Raw genomic sequence first — 19,289 nt, forward strand, 5'->3', positions numbered from 1 at the left:
AAAGTACTAGAATGGCCAATATGTGGATTTGGTAGGCGTCACTCTCTTTCAACATATGAAAGGTGAATTTGTACCACATATGCTTACACATTAATGAAAAATGTCATGTCCTGTTCACTCATACAGTATTTATAAAGACCTTCAAATTAGACACTTTGCTATTTACTCCCATCCAATCAGCGGCTCACCCCTTGCCCCTAGAGAGATACTGTACCATCTCAGTAATAAATGCTGTATTTCCTTATTGTACAGCCACGCTATTTTATTCTCCCTGCAGGGGGGTCGTGGACCCCCACGAGGGAGAATAAGTGTCGGTATGCCGGCTGTCGGGATTCCGGCGCCGGGATCCCATCAGTCGGCATACTGAAGACCACCCACATAAATGTAGCCAGCAAAGAAATTCCTTTAAAGTACTCACTAAATTTTACTTAGCACCTCACTCTGCCGCCACAAAATGTACCCCTTTTTCTTTGGCCCCTGTTTGAGATAACATGGCCATTTTCTTTCACATATGGTGGACATGTCTGAAAATTATTCCACTCTGGAAGATGGTTAATTCCACAGTTAACATCATCACTGGCATATCCTCTGCTCTTACTCCTATCAGCATGTTACTATGTGCCCCTGATAAAAACAACCAACAAACTTCTGAACAAGCCTATTCAACACAACACCTGGGATGCAAAATTGTCCTCTAGTTGGAAATAGACCACACACTCCACTCACAAGAGCTTATTAATCACATTTGGATCATTTCCAAGATGGAGTATATTACAGCCAACACAACACTATAGACAAATTTCACAGCATGTGAGAACTGTGGAGTTACCACAGTGGTGGCATGATAGAAGTACTATCATGCCTCAACTATGCCTATGGCTTCCACTGACATGTATCTCGCAAACTGCGATAACTTTGTCTTGCTGTTCGGCCTCTCGTCTCGCTCAGTCTCTGCCTCTTTTATCCTCTCTCTCCTCACTGTGTATGTCTGCTATTTTTGCCTGGCCACTGTGCTCCCCCAACATTTACAGGGATTGCCCACCACCCCATTAAGCTTCTATCACACAAACCAAAACCCATTCTCCCTGAAACCCCATCCTGTTTAACATCCTCATTGAGACTTTCATTGTTCAATTACTGTTGCTTTCTGTTAAAGTATCGGGCTTTGGTTACTTTTGTTTCTGAATGCTGTTACTTTTACCTCATGTCTATTGAAAATAAACAGTTTCAATAAAATAAAATACAAAATAGGAAGCTACTTAACCCAGGCTTTGAAAGATTCAGTGTAGCGCTGTACTTATTTACTGTTACATCTAAAAATGCTTCAGTAAAGTCATCACTTTCCACACTTATGAGACTACAATTCACCATGAGAGTATGTCTAGCAAGATTATTACAGTGTGTAATCTTATGTAACTGAATCAAAATTATTTAGCAACAAATCTTGAAAAAACAAATCACAGATAATTGAATATTCTGACAGGTGAGATATATGTCTCCATAGATAGCACTGATGAAGGGAAATACAAACAAAACATTACAATCATATTCCCAATTTTCACCTGACTATGATTCTGGCTATATTTATGAGAAGAGTTCCATCAGTGGATAATCCAATTCCTTCCAGTAAGAAGCAGACACAAACATTCCCCAGTGACTCCTCTTCCTGCACCTGTGCCAGCCCCACCTAAAGTCTATTTGTTATTCTACACATGCCAGAATATAAGCAGTACACACCTTACTACACTGCTTCCACTGTTCAAACGGACAGAAAAATGTTCTAGTTTACCTGGGATCAGACGTGATGTAAGGATGACCAGTTTCCCTTTCAGACCTGGGAGGCTTTCTAAATATGTTTGTATATTCCTTCTTGCCAGCTCGCCAGACTCCTCATCAGCAAATGTGTTGTCTTCTTCTTGTACGCCACATTGTTTTATCATTTTGTCCTCATTGTGTATATTTAAACATTCCAAAGTGAATGTGTATAAGGCAGTAAACAGATTGTATACATATATATCCATTTGTAGTTTCCTATGCTGAGGCAGGATGACAAGAATTGTGCTTATGTTCTGTGCATCAATTTCTTGTTTGATGGTATAAAGTATTGCTGCCATGTTTGAGTCTCCTACAATCTTATATCCATTTTTCAAAATGTCCATACATATTGCTCTAGTATCTGGCGATGTATCTGAGTTATTGTTGTTGCATGGAGAATCCTGGTAGCACATGAAGTAGGTGAAGGGAACGTTTGTGCTATACCGTTTATCAATGATACTCCAGACATGCTGCAATGCTTTTTCCTTGTGGAAGTTTATATGACAACCTGAGTCAAACAGATCAACCAGCACCACTTCGTCCTTTCTGGTTTCTGCAATCATTCTGGATCTGTAATACAGAGAAGAGACAACAGGCAGCAATCATGTAAACTGGTGCACAACAGAATGGTGGCCTTGTTCTGAGCAACCATAAAAGGGGTTCATTAGGAAGTTAGTATCTGATTAGTCGCTACACCACCTTTATCTCGTGTGACAGTTTTTATTTAGTGTTTTTAATTTTGAAGTCATCACTAGGCAGAACCATTTGTAGCCCTGAGTTAGCTACAAGAAAATGATTTCTACAAAGCTGTTGTTCAACTGTTCAACACATAGGTAGTCACATTAATACCATAACCAATAGGCCGGAAAAACAGGATTCCTTTTTCTGATCCCGTCCACTATTGATCCTAGATAACAACTATTTCCTCTTTTATGTTGCATGTACAGAACAAAGTAGGTGCTAGTTACTGAATGAGATAGCGCATATAAGATATGTAACACGTTGTCAGCAATGCATTTAATCCACAGGTTCTCAAACTCGGTCCTCGGGACCCCACACTGTTCATGTTTTCCAGGTCATCTATAGATTTTTGTAAATGTAACAGTTGGTGATACACAGTCAGGGCCGGTTGTAGACCTCATGGCTCCCACGGCGAAAGTTTCCTTTGGCGCCCCGCTCCCCCCCCCTTCCCCGACAGGGTCAGCGTGTGTCGTAGGTGCGTGGCAAAAAATAGGGGCGTGGCTTCATGGGGAAGGGGCGTGGTCAGTTATGCCCCCTGTAGCTGTGCCTCCGGTACTGTGCCCTCAGTAGTTGTGCCCCCAGTACTGTGCCCCCCTGTAGCTGTGCCCTCAGTAGTTGTGCCCCTTGTGTAGCTGTTTCCTCAGTAGTTGTGCCCCCAGTACTGTGCCGCTTACAAAAATAAATACCATCCCCGTTCCTGCTACTGATCTCAGTCTCCGGCCGCTGGCACTGCTCCTCGGATCTATAGGAGAGACGTCATGAAGTCTCTCCCTAAGCACCGCATAGACACTAGAGGTCAATTATGACCTCTAGCGTCTATGGCCGCTCCCACAATGCCGCACGGCACCGGTTGCAGATCTTGCCATGGTGGCGGTGCCCTCAGGACGACGGAGTCCTCAGTACGGCGGCGGGCCCTCGGGGCAATGGCATCCCGGGCAAAAGTCCTGCTTGCCCGTGGCAAGATTCGCTACTGTACACAGTACAGCTGCTAGGTGACTTACAAAATGTGAACTGTGTGGGTTCATGAGGACTGAGTAAAAGAACCTCTAATTATATAATTTCCTTCTTTAGTATATCAAGAGAAAAAGCCCAGAAGAAGAGTTTATCAAAGTGCAAAAAAAAGCATAGTGCTCTACATGTGCCTACATTTTGGATCTGGGAGATATGCAGTTGTGCAAGTAGAAATATTTCCTTAGTACCAGAAATGGGCGTGGTCATGTGCTGTGAGGGGGCGTGAGGGTTGCTAGTGGGAGTGGCTACATCACACTAGCGGCGTGGCCACACGACAGCCCCTTTTTGGGGGGGAATCTAGAGGCAAGGCTAAAATTGACTTCGGTATAATAGAAATACATAGTGATACCTCCAGTATAATAGAAATATATAGTAATGCCCCCAATTTAATAACAATATATACTAATGCCTCCTGTATAACAGGAAAGTACAGCCACTGTCGCACTCCCAGTAACCCTGACAAAGTGGTAGGAGCTGTCATGCTGCCAAGCACCATGGTCTTGTTGCTTTGTGGCACATTATAATTGTGGTAATGGCAAAGTGTGTGGCAGGTGGTACTGCGTACCCGCTGCCAAATTCTTAAGGGTACTTCGTACCCGAGCGTACCTGCATACTTGCACCGCTGGAGATAACGGGTTTTATGGTAAGAACTTACCCTTGTTAAAACTCTTTCTGCGAGGTACACTGGGCTCCACAAGTCTGGACAATGGGGTGTAGAGTAGGATCTTGATCCGAGGCACCAACAGGCTCAAAGCTTTGACTGTTCCCAGAATGCACAGCGCCGCCTCCTCTATAACCCCGCCTCCCAGCACAGGAGCTCAGTTTAGTTAACCAGCCCAATGCAGTAGTACAAAAAGAGACGACAACGGTTAGTAGCCAAATACACCACACTCTCTCGACAAGAGAAGTGTCAGCGGCTAATGTCATATCAACCCAAAGAAGCTAAGTGCGTCAGGGTGGGCACCTTGTGGAGCCCAGTGTACCTCGCAGAAAGAGTTTTAACAAGGGTAAGTTCTTACCATAAAACTCGTTTTCTGCTGCGGAGTACACTGGGCTCCACAAGTCTGGACAATGGGGATGTCCTAAAGCAGTTCATTATGGGAGGGGACACACTGTAGCGGGCACAAGAACCCGGCGTCCAAAGGAAGCATCCTGGGAAGCGGCAGTATCGAAGGCATAGAACCTTATAAACGTGTTCCCGGAGGACCACGTAGCCGCCTTACACAATTGGTCAAGGGTCGCACCACGTTGGGTCGCCCAAGAAGGTCCAACAGACCGAGTAGAATGGGCCGTAATGTGAACAGGAGCTGACAGACCAGCCTTCTCATAAGCATGCGCAATCACCATTCTAATCCACCTGGCCAGGGTCTGCTTGTGAGCAGGCCAGCACGTTTGTGAAATCCAAACAAAACAAAGAGAGAATCAGACTTTTGAACAGAAGCAGTTCTCTTCACATAGTTACGGAGAGCCCGTACCACATCCAAAGACCGCTCTTTGGGAGACAAATCAGGAGAAACAAAAGCTGGAACCACAATCTCCTGATTAAGGTGGAACGAAGAAACCACCTTAGGTAAATATCCGGGACGAGTCCTAAGAACCGCCCAGTCACAGTGAAAAATCAGATATGGAGAACTACAAGACAAGGCATCCAAATCCGATACTCTTCTAGCAGAGGCAATAGCCAGCAAGAACACCACCTTAAGGAAAAGCCACTTAAGGTCAGCTTGAACCAAGAGGTTCAGATGGAGGCTCCTGTAACGCCTCCAAAACCACCGACAAGTCCCAAGGAGCCACAGGCGGGACATAGGGAGGTTGGATACGCAACACACCCTGAGTGAAAGTATGAACATCAGGTAAAGTCGCAATTTTTCTCTGAAACCACACCGACAAGGCAGAAATATGAACCTTGAGGGAGGCCAGACGCAGGCCTAAATCTAGGCCCTGCTGTAGAAAAGCCAAAACTTTGGCTGTACTAAACTTGGAAGCGTCATAATGGTTAGATGCGCACCAAACAAAGTAGGAATGCCAGACCCAATGGTAAATCCGAGCAGAGGCCGGTTTCCGGGCCCGCAACATTGTTTTAATGACCTCTTCAGAAAAACCCTTAGCTCTTAAGACGGAAGCTTCAAGAGCCACGCCGTCAAAGACAGCCGGGCTAGGTCCTGGTAGACACAGGGGCCCTGAACAAGGAGGTCTGGGCGTTGTGGAAGTAGAAGTGGACGCTCTGACGATAGGCCTTGCAGGTCTGAGAACCAGTGCCGCCTGGGCCACGCCGGAGCTATGAGAAGCAGATTTCCTTTTTCTTGCTTGAACTTCCGAATTACCCTGGGCAGGAGTGACACCGGAGGGAACACGTACGGCAGCCGAAATCTCCACGGCACTGCCAGCGCATCCACGAATGCTGCTTGAGGATCCCTTGTCCTTGCTCCGAAGACCGGAACCTTGTGATTGTGTCGAGACGCCATCAGATCCACATCTGGAAGACCCCACCTTTCCACGTGGAGTTGAAACACTTCTGGATGGAGGCCACACTCGCCGGCATGAACGTCCTGACGACTGAGAAAGTCCGCTTCCCAATTCAGGACTCCCGGAATGAATATTGCCGGTAGATGGCGTTCTGCCCAACGTAGAATCCGTGAGGCTTCCTTCATTGCCAAACGGCTTTGAGTGCCGCCTTGATGATTTATGTAAGCCACTGTGGTGACGTTGTCCGACTGTACTTGAACAGGATGGTTCTGAATCAAATGCTGGACTAGGTTCAACGCAATGAAGACCGCCCGCAATTCCAGAATGTTGATCGAGAGGAGAGATTCCTCCTTGGTCCACCGACCCTGCAAGGAGTGCTGCTCCAGCACCGCGCCCCAACCTCTTAGACTGGCATCTGTCGTCAACAGGACCCAGTTGGATATCCAGAAAGGACGGCCTCTGCACAATTGTCGGTCCAGGAGCCACCAGAGCAGCGACAGATGGACCTCCGGAGTCAAAGAGATCATGTGAGACCTGATCCGGTGAGGCAGGCCGTCCCACTTGGCTAGAATCAGTTTCTGGAGGGGGCGAGAATGGAATTGAGCACACTCCACCATGTCAAATGCTGACACCATGAGGCCCAGCACCTGCGTTGCCGAATGTATCGACACTTGCGGACGAGAAAGGAAGCAACGATTCCTGTCCTGAAGTTTCAGGAATTTCTCCTGAGACAAGAACAACCTCTGGTTGTGAGTGTCCAACAGCGCTCCCAGATGCACCATGCTCTGAGCAGGGACCAGGGAGGATTTCTTCCAGTCGATGAGCCACCTGTGGGCTTGTAGAAACCGGACCGTCATATCCAGATGACGCAGGAGAAGATCTGGGGAATTTGCCAGGATTAACATGTCGTCCAGATACGGCAGTATCCTGACCCCTTGACGGCTGAGTACCACCGTCATCACCGCCATAACTTTGGTGAAGACTTGCGGAGCCGTTGTTAAACCAAAAGGTAATGCCCGAAACTGGTAATGGATGTTGCCAATAGTGAACCTCAGGTATTGTTGATGTGACACTGCTATAGGAATATGCAGGTAAGCATCCTGTATGTCCAGGGAGACCATGTAGTCCCCAGGTTCCAAGGCCAGAACTATAGAGCGAAGGGTTTCCATACGGAACTTGGAAACCTTCACAAATTTGTTCAGTGCCTTGAGGTTGAGAATGGGCTGGGAGGACCCATTCGGTTTCGGGACTAGAAACAGCGGAGAATAGCATCCCGGCCCCTCTGAGCAAGAGGCACCTGTACTACGACTCCTGTATCCAGGAGAGTCTGTACCACCGAACGCAGAGTGTTTGCCTTTGTCTGGTCCGACGGGATGTCTGTCTGGCAAAATCGATGAGGGGGTCGGTTTTTGAAGGCTATGGCGTAACCTCGAGTGACGACTTCCCGTACCCAGGCATCTGAAGTGGTCTTCAACCATTCCTGGGTATACCCTAGAAGCCGGCCCACCACCCTGGGATCCCCCAGGGGGAGGCCTGCCCCGTCATGCGGCAGGCTTATCGGTCTTGGCTGCTGGCTAACAGGCAGCCCAGGCTCTTTTGGGCTTCGGCTTACCAGGTTTGGAAGTGCGGGCCTGCTTATGGTACGCCTGACCTTTTGCTTTACCTGAAGGACGAAAGGGGCGAAAGGACGTGCCTTTGGTCTTCGACACAGAAGTAGCTGTATTAGGCAGACAGGCAGTTTTGGCAGTAGCCAAGTCAGCCACTATCTTATTTAAGTCCTCCCCAAACAGAATATCCCCCTTGAAAGGGAGTACCTCCAGGGTTTTTCTAGAGTCCAGATCCACAGACCAGGATCTCAGCCACAATATTCTGCGAGCCAGGACTGACGTAGTAGAGGCTTTGGCTGCTAGGATACCGGCATCAGAAGCCACCTCTTTAATATAGCGAGAAGCTGTGACAATATATGACAAGCATTGTCTAGCATGGTCAGAGGAGATTTCAGCCTCTAACTCTAAGGCCCATGCTTCAGTAGCCAACGCCGCCCATGTAGCTTCAATAGTGGGCCTTTGTGCAGCACCCGTGAGGGTGTAAATCGCTTTTAGACAACCCTCGACACGTTTATCCGTAGGCTCTTTTAGAGACGTGATGGTAGTGACAGGTAGAGCTGAGGAAACCACCATCCTAGCCACATGTGAGTCTACTGGAGGAGGCGTTTCCCAATTCTTAGACAGCTCTGGCACGAGGGGATAGCGAGCCAGCATCTTCTTTTGAGGCACAAACTTCGTGCCTTGATGTATATCCACTAGGTGGTCAGAGTGAGGTAAAACTTGTTTAATCACCTTCTGACGCTTGAACCTATCTGGTTTCTTAGGAGGAACGGATGGCTCGGGATCATCCGTAATCTGCAGAATTAACTTAATAGCCTCCAAAAGATCAGGAACATCCACATGTGAACTACCCTCCCCATCAGCCGTATCTGAGTCAGAACCTGAGGGGTCGTGTATGTGCTGTCTTCATCAGACGAGGTGTCAGTGACAGCAGTGGATTGTGAGGAGAGGAGCGCTCGCTTAGAGGACCTCTTGGACCTAGGCGAGCGTTGGTCAGACTTTTTAGTTGTCAGGGACTGGTTCAACTTCTTTAATTGAGCAGATAAATCGTCCGCCCATGGCAGGTTAGCTGCAGGGACCACATACGGTTGTACCGGCATTGGGGGTCCCATAGGGGGTGTTAGTTTATGAACTAGCGTATGCAGAAGCGTAGAAAAAGTGGCCCACGGAGGGTCAGTATGTGCCTCTGTTGCCACAGTCCCACTGGGGGGCAAGGAGCCCCCAGAACCAGAGCCCACAGCTGCTATATTCTCCCCATATGTGCCTGTAGCTTCAGCAACACCAGCAGTGTGTTCAGCCCCAGAACCGTTACCCTCAGAAGAAGACGATATAACTTGCAGTATGAGGTGACACAGTACAATTATTAGCAGCACTATATCCCTAAACCCAAACCCCTGCGCAGTGTAGTCAGCACCAGCAGAGATAAAGGAGAGATATGGTGACTAAATCACAGAGAAAATACGTAATACAGTATATCTTTGTGAAAATCCTATATTAAATAACACCTGACGCACCAAGCCCCCTCAGGTTATAGAATATAGGGATAGCAAGTTGAGTGAAAGACACGAGATGGACACAACTCATCTATCAATGCACACACAAATAGTCACAGTTTGTACAATGCAGAGGTTATTACAGACAATAATACTGCACTGGACTAGCTTACACAGCTATATAGTCAATAGATATAACACTACACAGTAAGAAACTGGATGTGGAGACTCGTCTACTATCCACCATCACTCAGGAAGTGACAGCGCTCCGACAAGATATGTCTCAAATCGCAACTCGAGTTAATGTCCTGGAACGCCATGAATCGTCTACTATGGACTCTTTGACTAAATTTCGGGAAGTGCTATCTCACCAACGGGATGATATCTCCTTCTTAAAATCACGCATTGAGGACATGGATAATCGCGGCCGGCGGAATAATATTAGAGTCAGGGGCCTGCCTGAGAGTGTCCAACAAACAGACCTGGTAGCCGCCTTATCTAAGATATTTGGGGAACTTATTGACCTAGATCCGAACACGGACATTACATTCGATAGAGCTCACAGAGCCCTCCGTCCTCGGGGCCTACCCTCCGACAGACCACGAGACGTTATCTGTAGGCTCCATTACTACGCCCAAAAAGAGGAAATAATGAGGTCGGCCCGTCAACTGGACAGCATTGACTTTCAAGGCGACAAGATTCAGATATTTCCTGACCTTGCCTGGTCGACCTTACAACAACGTCGTGCCTTGAAACCTCTTACAGATTCTCTCAGGAAACTCGAGCTGAAATATCGATGGGGCTTCCCTTTCTCCCTCCAGGTCTCCCATGGCGGTAAAACCGCAAGTCTCACCAGACCTTCAGATTTACAGGCCTTTTTCACGATCCTGGGAATCCCCCCGGTTCCGGTGCCAGATTGGGAAGCTTTTCACCACCTGCCGGACTTGCCTATTGTACTCCCTCCAGATGACGCGTGGCAGCAAGTTCGCTCCCCACGGACGCGGGGTGCCACTCCTGGTCCACGACTTTCGAAGCCTCCCTGAATGAGACGTATCGTCCTGAATGGACGTAAAATTATTTGCCACATATGTTATACATTGAGTTTTTTTCTCTCTTAATAGTGCTATATGTAGCTCACACGTGAGATCGTTTTTTGTTTTTTGGTCCTTTTGTTTTGCTTTTTGTTTTTTGTAATTGGATAATAGTGTGCAGATGCTATGGTGTCATGAATCCTGGTTTGATAATTTAAGGATTGTCTGTACGCTTTTATACAAGCATATATACTTATATATTTCTATACCTTATTTTTCTTTAAAAATATTTTATTTTATTTTATTTCACATGTGCCTAGTGCACACCTCGGTAATACCAAATATTTATCTAGTTTCTATCTTGGGGATGGTCGCTGTCCTGAGCCCCCCATAAAACTCCATTATGCTGCATCCCTTGTTCCTTTGGATCGGGAGTCGGCAGGATTCCGCTCCTGTCCTTTTTGCAGCAGTCCTTTTTGTATTAGTATCATTTTTGTTTATTGTCAAAGTACTTTTTGGCGGGGTTTCCCACGCCGCATCTTTTTCTTTCCCTTTCCTTGCTTTCTCTTTTTTCTTATCCCCCCCCCTCGCTGTTCCTTCCTCACCTCTCCCAGGGTCTGCCGTAGAGAGGACTAAGGTGAAGCGATTAAATTCGTTTGATAATGGGGGTGAATGATCTACATGTAACCACTCTTAACGTCAAAGGGCTGAATGTTCCGGAAAAAAGATCTAAACTTCTCAAATGGCTTAGAGATGAGAAAATTGACGTTGCATTTATTCAGGAAACACACTTCAAGATAGGACACGTACCGTCCCTAAAATGTCACTATTATCCGCATGTGTTCCTGTCTAATAACTCTGCTGGTAAGACACTAGGCGTAGCCATATTATTAGCTCGCCGTCTGCCTGTCCTCAATGTTGCCTCCCACAGAATAGCTGAAGGTAGGGGGTTGCTGGTGAAATGCGATATACATGGTCAACGTTTCTCTTTCTTGAATATATATGCTCCTAACGCTAAACAACCTTCCTTTATATCCTCAGTTCTAGAAGATGCGGAACCTCTTTTGGAGGGGGTGGTTGTGATGGGAGGCGATCTGAATTGGACCCTGGATCCCCGCCAGGACAATTCTAAAAAGATTTCCTGTAGGCCAGAGAGGGAGCATAGGGGAGTGAGACGTGCCCTGCTTGACCACCAGCTGATCGATACATGGAGATTGACACACCCTACTGATATAGACTACTCCTATTTCTCACACCCACACCAGACTTATTCCAGAATTGATTATTTATTTTTGAGTCATCGATATTTACACCTCCTGTCTGATGCCTCTATAGGACAGATTGTATGGTCAGACCATGCCCCAGTTAACCTCACCATACGCTTACCTCCCAACACACATCGCCAATGGTCTTGGCGTTTTAACGACACTTTCCTGCAGGACGCAGACTGTAAGTCCCGAATTGACAACGCTTTAGACTCTTACATTTGTACCAACGACTTAGATGATATTTCCAAAGTCTCAGTCTGGGAAGCTCACAAATGTGTCATCAGGGGGGTTTGCGTTCAAATAGGATCCTTCCGCAAAAAGCAGAGAGAGAAACTCCGAGGTGATTTACTGTCTAAAATACAATCTCTCGAGCTTCTACACAAAAAATCCCAAACTCCACAACACTATGCTGATCTCGAAACAGCTAGGGCGGACCTGAATAAGTTACTCACTGATAGAGTCAAGTTTTCTTATCGGAAGTGCCGTAGCAGGTACTACCAGTGGGGCAATAAGCCTGGAAAACTACTAGCCAAAGCACTTAGAGAACAACGTGCTTTTACTTTTATTCATACTATTAAAAATAATCATGGCCAATCCCAACACCAGACATCCCACATAGCCAGGGCCTTCAGGACATACTATTCCACTCTGTATAACCTCTCTGGCCCAACCGGAAGAATTGATAGGTCAACCCATCAAACGGCCATAGCTGACTACTTACGGGCCTTACATTTCCCCACACTAACAGCAACAGAAGTAGAAGACCTAGATGCCCCGTTTTCTACTGAGGAGGTTCAGAAAGTTATTGAGTCCTCTCCTAATGGTAAGAGTCCCGGCCCTGATGGATATACTATTGCCTACTATAAAGCCTTTAAAGAGAAATTAATACCTATACTCACAAGAGCCTTTAACACCATATCAGATCAATCGTCTTTCTCCCCACAATCTCTTGAAGCCCATATTGCAGTTCTACCTAAGGAGGGTAAAGATCCCAGTCTTTGCTCTAGTTACCGGCCAATCTCACTATTAAATATAGATATAAAACTTTTCGCCAAACTGATTGCAAACCGCCTTAAACTATTATTACCTGGCTTGATACACGGTGATCAAGCTGGATTTGTTTTAGGCCGAGAAGCTAGGGATAATACCTCTAAAGTGCTTAGCATGATTCACTATGCCGGCCGGTTTTCATCCCCATCAATCCTACTGTCGACCGATGCCGAAAAAGCTTTTGACAGAGTGGACTGGGACTTTCTGGCCGGTATATTGAAGCATCTGGGATTGGGCAGCGTCTGTCTTCATAGAATCCTATCCCTCTATACCTCCCCGTCCGCAAAAATTAGGATTAACGGCTCCCTTTCTGACTCCTTTTCAATCTCCAACGGCACACGACAGGGATGCCCGTTATCCCCATTGCTCTTCGTCCTTTGCATGGAAACATTAGCTCGAAGTATTAGGGCTAACCCAAACATTTCGGGCTTGTTGGTAAGGGGGACCGAATACAAATTGGCATTATATGCCGATGACCTACTCGCCATAATCACGAATCCGGTCACCTCCTTGCCAAACCTGATGGCAGAATTTGAGAGGTTTGGAGCCCTCTCTAACTTCAAAATAAATTATTCCAAATCTATTGCCATGAATTTAACTACTCCTCCTGCTATAGTAGAAATCCTGAAACAGGACTTCCCTTTCACCTGGCACGATCATAAACTAAAATACTTGGGGGTGTTACTGACCAACGACTTATCCAAATTGTTCTCCCTAAATTTTAAAACCTTACTGACTAGGCTTCGCCTAGACTTCCTGAAATGGAAGAAACTAAGACTATCCTGGTTCGGAAGGATTAACGTTGTCAAAATGAATGCTCTCCCTAGGATTTTATTCTTCCTCCAGACCCTTCCGATACACATCCCCCTGCTTTGGCTCCGAGACGTCCAGAGTCTTATTCGCGCGTTTGTATGGGGTAGTAAAACACCCAGGTTTAAACATGATATTTTGTTCAGGAGAAAACATCAAGGGGGGCAACAACTCCCACATATTCCCAACTACTACCACGCGGTGCACTTGAATAGGATTCTGGAATGGACGCGTGCCAAAGACCGCAAACAATGGGTCCTCCTAGAGGAGGGCTGTCTCCCACATTATATTGAAATTGCACCTTGGCTTCCCACCCTCCCGAAGGTTTCACACCCCACGGTCTCCCCCATGCTCAAACTATGGGCCAAGCTGAGATCCCAGAGTCACATATCCTCAAAATGGTCCCCCTTAACCTCCTTTCTCTGTAACTCCGAATTTGCCCCTGGCTTTCGAGGGACTGCTTTCGCCTCATGGGCAGAAGCCGGGATTTTTAGAGTTGGTCAGCTGGTGAGCTCGGGCAAGGTACGCTCCTTTTCAGATGTACAGTCCTCTTGGAACCTGCATAGTGCTGAGTTTTGGAGGTTCATGCAGGTTCACCATTTCATATCATCTTCTAAGAACCTCTCGGACATAACTAGGGACCTCACCGGGTTTGAAAAACTATGCACCTCTCCCAGTTCACCCACGCATACTATCTCACAAATTTATACGATGATTATGGAAAACTTTTTCCCACAACCTCCTACCTTCCTGGCTTCCTGGGGGAAGGAATTGTCAGGGTTACCTACGCAGATCAACTGGGTCTCCGTATTTAAGAACGCCCAGGCGAGTTCTTTATGCATCTCGACACTAGAGACCCTTTATAAACTTATATATAGGTGGTACAGGACTCCTCGTGTCCTCAATAAAATGTTCCCCTCTCTTTCGAATCTGTGTTGGAGATGCAAGAGAGCCCCAGGGAGTTTTATACATATTTGGTGGGATTGCCCTCTTATAATTCTATTCTGGGCAGAGGTATTTAAATGCACCGAACAGATAGTGGGAGATGAGATCCCGAAAGACCCAGGTTTCTGGCTCCTTAACCATACCCCCGAAGGATCACACTCCTACAAACATTCCCTGTTAAGACACCTTAGCAACGCAGCTAAAGCGGTGGTTCCAATCCTTTGGAGATCCACCTCTCCACCCTCGATTAAATTGTGGTTCACAAAGGTAGACTACCTTTTAGACATGAAAGACCTAGTCTCCTTCTCATCCGGGAAAACAGTTAATTTTATAGCTGTTTGGTTTCCCTGGTACGACTTTAAGGACACACCGTTGTATCGGTCCTACACGACGATATAACCCCTCTCATAATTATAAACATGCTCACATTTATACCTGTATCAATACACATAACCATATTCATATTCTGACAATGTCGTCTCTATAATATGGCTCAGACTCATAACTGGAAGGTGATACCCCTCTGTTCCCCAATTGGTCTGCCCCTACTGCGCAGACTCCCACACCTGACTCTACCCATCCTAATTTCCCCTTGCTTCTCCTCTCTCCTTTTTCTCTTCTTTGTCTTTCTTTCCCATTTTCTAAGCAGTTTTTGTTAATATGCTCCTCTTTTATAAATTTCAACATTGTCAATGATGCAGACAAACCATTTTTCTACTAAGGGCGCTCTATGTGTAGCGTACTGCTGAATATATGTTACGTGATGTTTTTGTTCTCCCTTCTTTTGTTTTTGAAATGTATTGCTGTAGTGTTTTGTCTGCTGCTTTGACTAATAAAAACAGTTTACACAAAAAAAGAAACTGGATGTATATCACAGGGTAATTGTACTATAAACCCCTGACTAAATGGACTCTTTCTTACTAACACTGACTAAAAAGGCAGGTAGAATACTTAAGTGTCATGTAAAGTCACAGCACAGACAACCAGGCGGCTTTACATAGGAGGATTTGCCCAAGCAGTCCCAGGAACAGTGAGCTGAGGAGTAATGGCGCCGCAGACACTGACAAGGAGTGAGGAAAGACAGAGATGCAGCTCCAGGGCGGGAACACTTGCTGGAAATGGCGCCCTGGGGCTGGGGGAGGGGCTTCAGGTCTAAGCCTTATCCCCCTTGCTGGCAAAACCACCGGGTACTGTGGGAGATATTAAAATCGGTTTTAAGAGAAAACCTGACCTGCGACCATGCCCTGGTGATCTAGTGGGATCGCCTGTATCCACAGTGTCCACCGCCAGCGCGCGCGGCCCGCCTCCCACTGACCGTGCCGGATTGTGATAAAGACTGGGTCCCGCGAGCGGGACCCACTTACCACCTCCCGAAGCGCGGCCACGCGATCCTGGAGAGCCCCAGCCGTGTGTGCCTAACGTGAAGAAAACCGGAGCCTCCGCTGTAGGTACCCGGCAACCAGGGCTCGGGAGTGTACAGCGCCGCTGGGGAGAGCTGGAGCTGCAGCAGAGAATGTCAGAAGACATTTACCCCTGCTGCTGCCCTTGAAGTCTTCACTTTTTACCTCATAAAAAGCTTTTCTTAGGGCTGCCTGGAGCAGCACCTCTGTTAAGAGCCTGCTTACTGCAGCACCAACTGACAAACTGAGCTCCTGTGCTGGGAGGTGGGGTTATAGAGGAGGCGGCGCTGTGCATTCTGGGAACAGTCAAAGCTTTGAGCCTGTTGGTGCCTCGGATCAAGATCCTACTCTACACCCCATTGTCCAGACTTGTGGAGCCCAGTGTACCCCGCAGCAGAAATGAGAAGGTAAATCCAAGTGGCAAGTTGAGGGTGATAGTAACATGACTCATCTCATCATGACTACATGCCCTGCTGTGTTATGCCATGATTCACATTGTTCTGCTATAGGTCCATGATGATACTGTTCCCAGGGAATCACATCATCAATCCTCTGCCTACTACACTGGGGAAGTGTGTGGGTGTGTAGGTGGGGGATTGGGGGGGGAAGGGGGTTGGGACAGGAGGGCAATCTACTCCAGGAGAGCAATCTACTCTCCCACAAGTCTGGGAGACCTCCTGGAGTTGTGTAAGTCTCTCTGACATTCCCGTACAGAAGGAAGTGTGCTTTTGCTTATTTCTAAGAGATCATTACAGCAAACTATTAAAGCGTTTTCCATGATTAGGAACATTTACTCTTTTTAACAAAGCCTGCACCACAGCCAAATGTTCAGCTATTTAAAGATGTGGGATCGCCTTATATCATTATCATCTCTATATTAGCAGACGCAGTACGGTAGTCCACGGCTGTAGCTACCTCTGTGTCATCAGTGCTCGTCCATAATTGTATACCTACCTGTGGTGGGGTTTTTTTTTCTATCTTCTTCATACTAGTAGTTTAGGAGTCTGCTGACAGTGTCCAGCAGGTCCGTCATTATATTATATATACCTGCAGTAGTGATATATATATATATATTTTTTATATCATTATCATCTCTATACTAGCAGACGCAGTATGGTAGTCCACGGCTGTAGCTACCTCTGTGTCGTCAGTGCTCGTCCATAATTGTATACCTACCTGTGGTGGGTTTTTTTTTTTCTATCTTCTTCATACTAGTAGTTTAGGAGTCTGCTGACAGTGTCCAGCAGGTCCGTCATCATATTATATATACCTGCAGTAGTGATATATATATATATATATATTTTATATCATTATCATCTCTATACTAGCAGACGCAGTACGGTAGTCCACGGCTGTAGCTACCTCTGTGTCGTCAGTGCTCGTCCATAATTGTATACCTACCTGTGGTGGGTTTTTTTTTTCTATCTTCTTCATACTAGTAGTTTAGGAGTCTGCTGACAGTGTCCAGCAGGTCCGTCATTATATTATATATACCTGCAGTAGTGATATATATATATATTTTTTATATCATTATCATCTCTATACTAGCAGACGCAGTACGGTAGTCCACGGCTGTAGCTACCTCTGTGTCGTCAGTGCTCGTCCATAATTGTATACCTACCTGTGGTGGGTTTTTTTTTTCTATCTTCTTCATACTAGTAGTTTAGGAGTCTGCTGACAGTGTCCAGCAGGTCCGTCATTATATTATATATACCTGCAGTAGTGATATATATATATATTTTTTATATCATTATCATCTCTATACTAGCAGACGCAGTATGGTAGTCCACGGCTGTAGCTACCTCTGTGTCGTCAGTGCTCGTCCATAATTGTATACCTACCTGTGGTGGGGTTTTTTTTTTCTATCTTCTTCATACTAGTAGTTTAGGAGTCTGCTGACAGTGTCCAGCAGGTCCGTCATCATATTATATATACCTGCAGTAGTGATATATATATATATATTTTATATCATTATCATCTCTATACTAGCAGACGCAGTACGGTAGTCCACGGCTGTAGCTACCTCTGTGTCATCAGTGCTCGTCCATAATTGTATACCTACCTGTGGTGGGTTTTTTTTTTCTATCTTCTTCATACTAGTAGTTTAGGAGTCTGCTGACAGTGTCCAGCAGGTCCGTCATTATATTATATATACCTGCAGTAGTGATATATATATATTTTTTATATCATTATCATCTCTATACTAGCAGACGCAGTACGGTAGTCCACGGCTGTAGCTACCTCTGTGTCGTCAGTGCTCGTCCATAATTGTATACCTACCTGTGGTGGGGTTTTTTTTTCTATCTTCTTCATACTAGTAGTTTAGGAGTCTGCTGACAGTGTCCAGCAGGTCCGTCATTATATTATATATACCTGCAGTAGTGATATATATATATTTTTATATCATTATCTTCTCTATACTAGCAGACGCAGTACGGTAGTCCACGGCTGTAGCTACCTCTGTGTCGTCAGTCACTCGTCATCCATAAGTATACTAGTATCCATCCATCTCCATTGTTTACCTGAGGTGCCTTTTAGTTGTGCCTATTAAAATATGGAGAACAAAAATGTTGAGGTTCCAAAAATAGGGAAAGATCAAGAGCCACTTCCACCTCGTGCTGAAGCTGCTGCCACTAGTCATGGCCGAGACGATGAAATTCCATCAACGTCGTCTGCCAAGGCCGATGCCCAATGTCATAGTACAGAGCATGTAAAATCCAAAACACAAAATATCAGTAAAAAAAGGACTCAAAAATCTAAAATAAAATCGTCGGAGGAGAAGCGTAAACTTGCCAATATGCCATTTACCACACGGAGTGGCAAGGAACGGCTGAGGCCCAGGCCTATGTTCATGGCTAGTGGTTCAGCTTCACATGAGGATGGAAGCACTCAGCCTCTCGCTAGAAAAATGAAAAGACTTAAGCTGGCAAAAGCACAGCAAAGAACTGTGCGTTCTTCGAAATCACAAATCCACAAGGAGAGTCCAATTGTGTCGGTTGCGATGCCTGACCTTCCCAACACTGGACGTGAAGAGCATGCGCCTTCCACCATTTGCACGCCCCCTTCTAAATGAATCAGTGGTCAAATACACCTCAGCCTCCCCTTCACACCACTACAATTTGTCTAAGTCCGAATGGAGGGCTCTTAAATGATTGGGCTCCTACAAGGATATAGCAATATGTCCGGCGGACAAAGGGGGTGGAGTAGTTGTCCAGAATTTAACAGATTACATCAAAGAAATCGATTCCCAGTTGGTGAACCCCGACATATGTCGGATTCTCGCGAGATTCTTATTCTATATAAGGAGCCGTACGTCGCCGCCATTTTCACTCATGCATTGGAGATGATAGGGAGAGGACGTGTGCAGCGTTCTCTCAGTTGTGTTCAGTGTGCTGCAAATATCTGTGCTCAGTGTGCTGCAAATATCTGTGCTCAGTGTGCTTGCAAATATCTGTGCTCAGTGTGCTGAAAATATCTACGTTCTCTGCCTGAAAAACGCTCCAAATCTCTGCTGCATTGTACTATATAGTAGGAGGACAGTGCAGAATTTTGCTGACCAGTGACCACCAGTATTATATCAGTACGGTACAGTAGTCCACTGCTCTACCTACCTCTGTGTCGTCAAGTATACTATCCATCCATACCTGTGGTG

At 46.1% G+C, this 19,289-nt stretch overlaps 1 protein-coding gene across 1 annotated transcript in view; it reads right to left on the reverse strand.

Moving 5' to 3' along the window:
- Positions 1–19,289, reverse strand: part of LACC1 (laccase domain containing 1) — a 141,363-nt gene that overhangs the window by 72,684 nt on the left and 49,390 nt on the right. Inside the window, exon 2 of the mRNA XM_063952844.1 lies at positions 1,790–2,385. Within this exon, the coding sequence (XP_063808914.1) occupies positions 1,790–2,378 (589 nt within the window). The 5' untranslated portion in view covers positions 2,379–2,385. The remainder of the gene's footprint in view (positions 1–1,789; positions 2,386–19,289) is intronic.

This window comes from Pseudophryne corroboree, chromosome 2, assembly GCF_028390025.1.
Source record: "Pseudophryne corroboree isolate aPseCor3 chromosome 2, aPseCor3.hap2, whole genome shotgun sequence".
NCBI classification, from domain to species: domain Eukaryota; kingdom Metazoa; phylum Chordata; class Amphibia; order Anura; family Myobatrachidae; genus Pseudophryne; species Pseudophryne corroboree.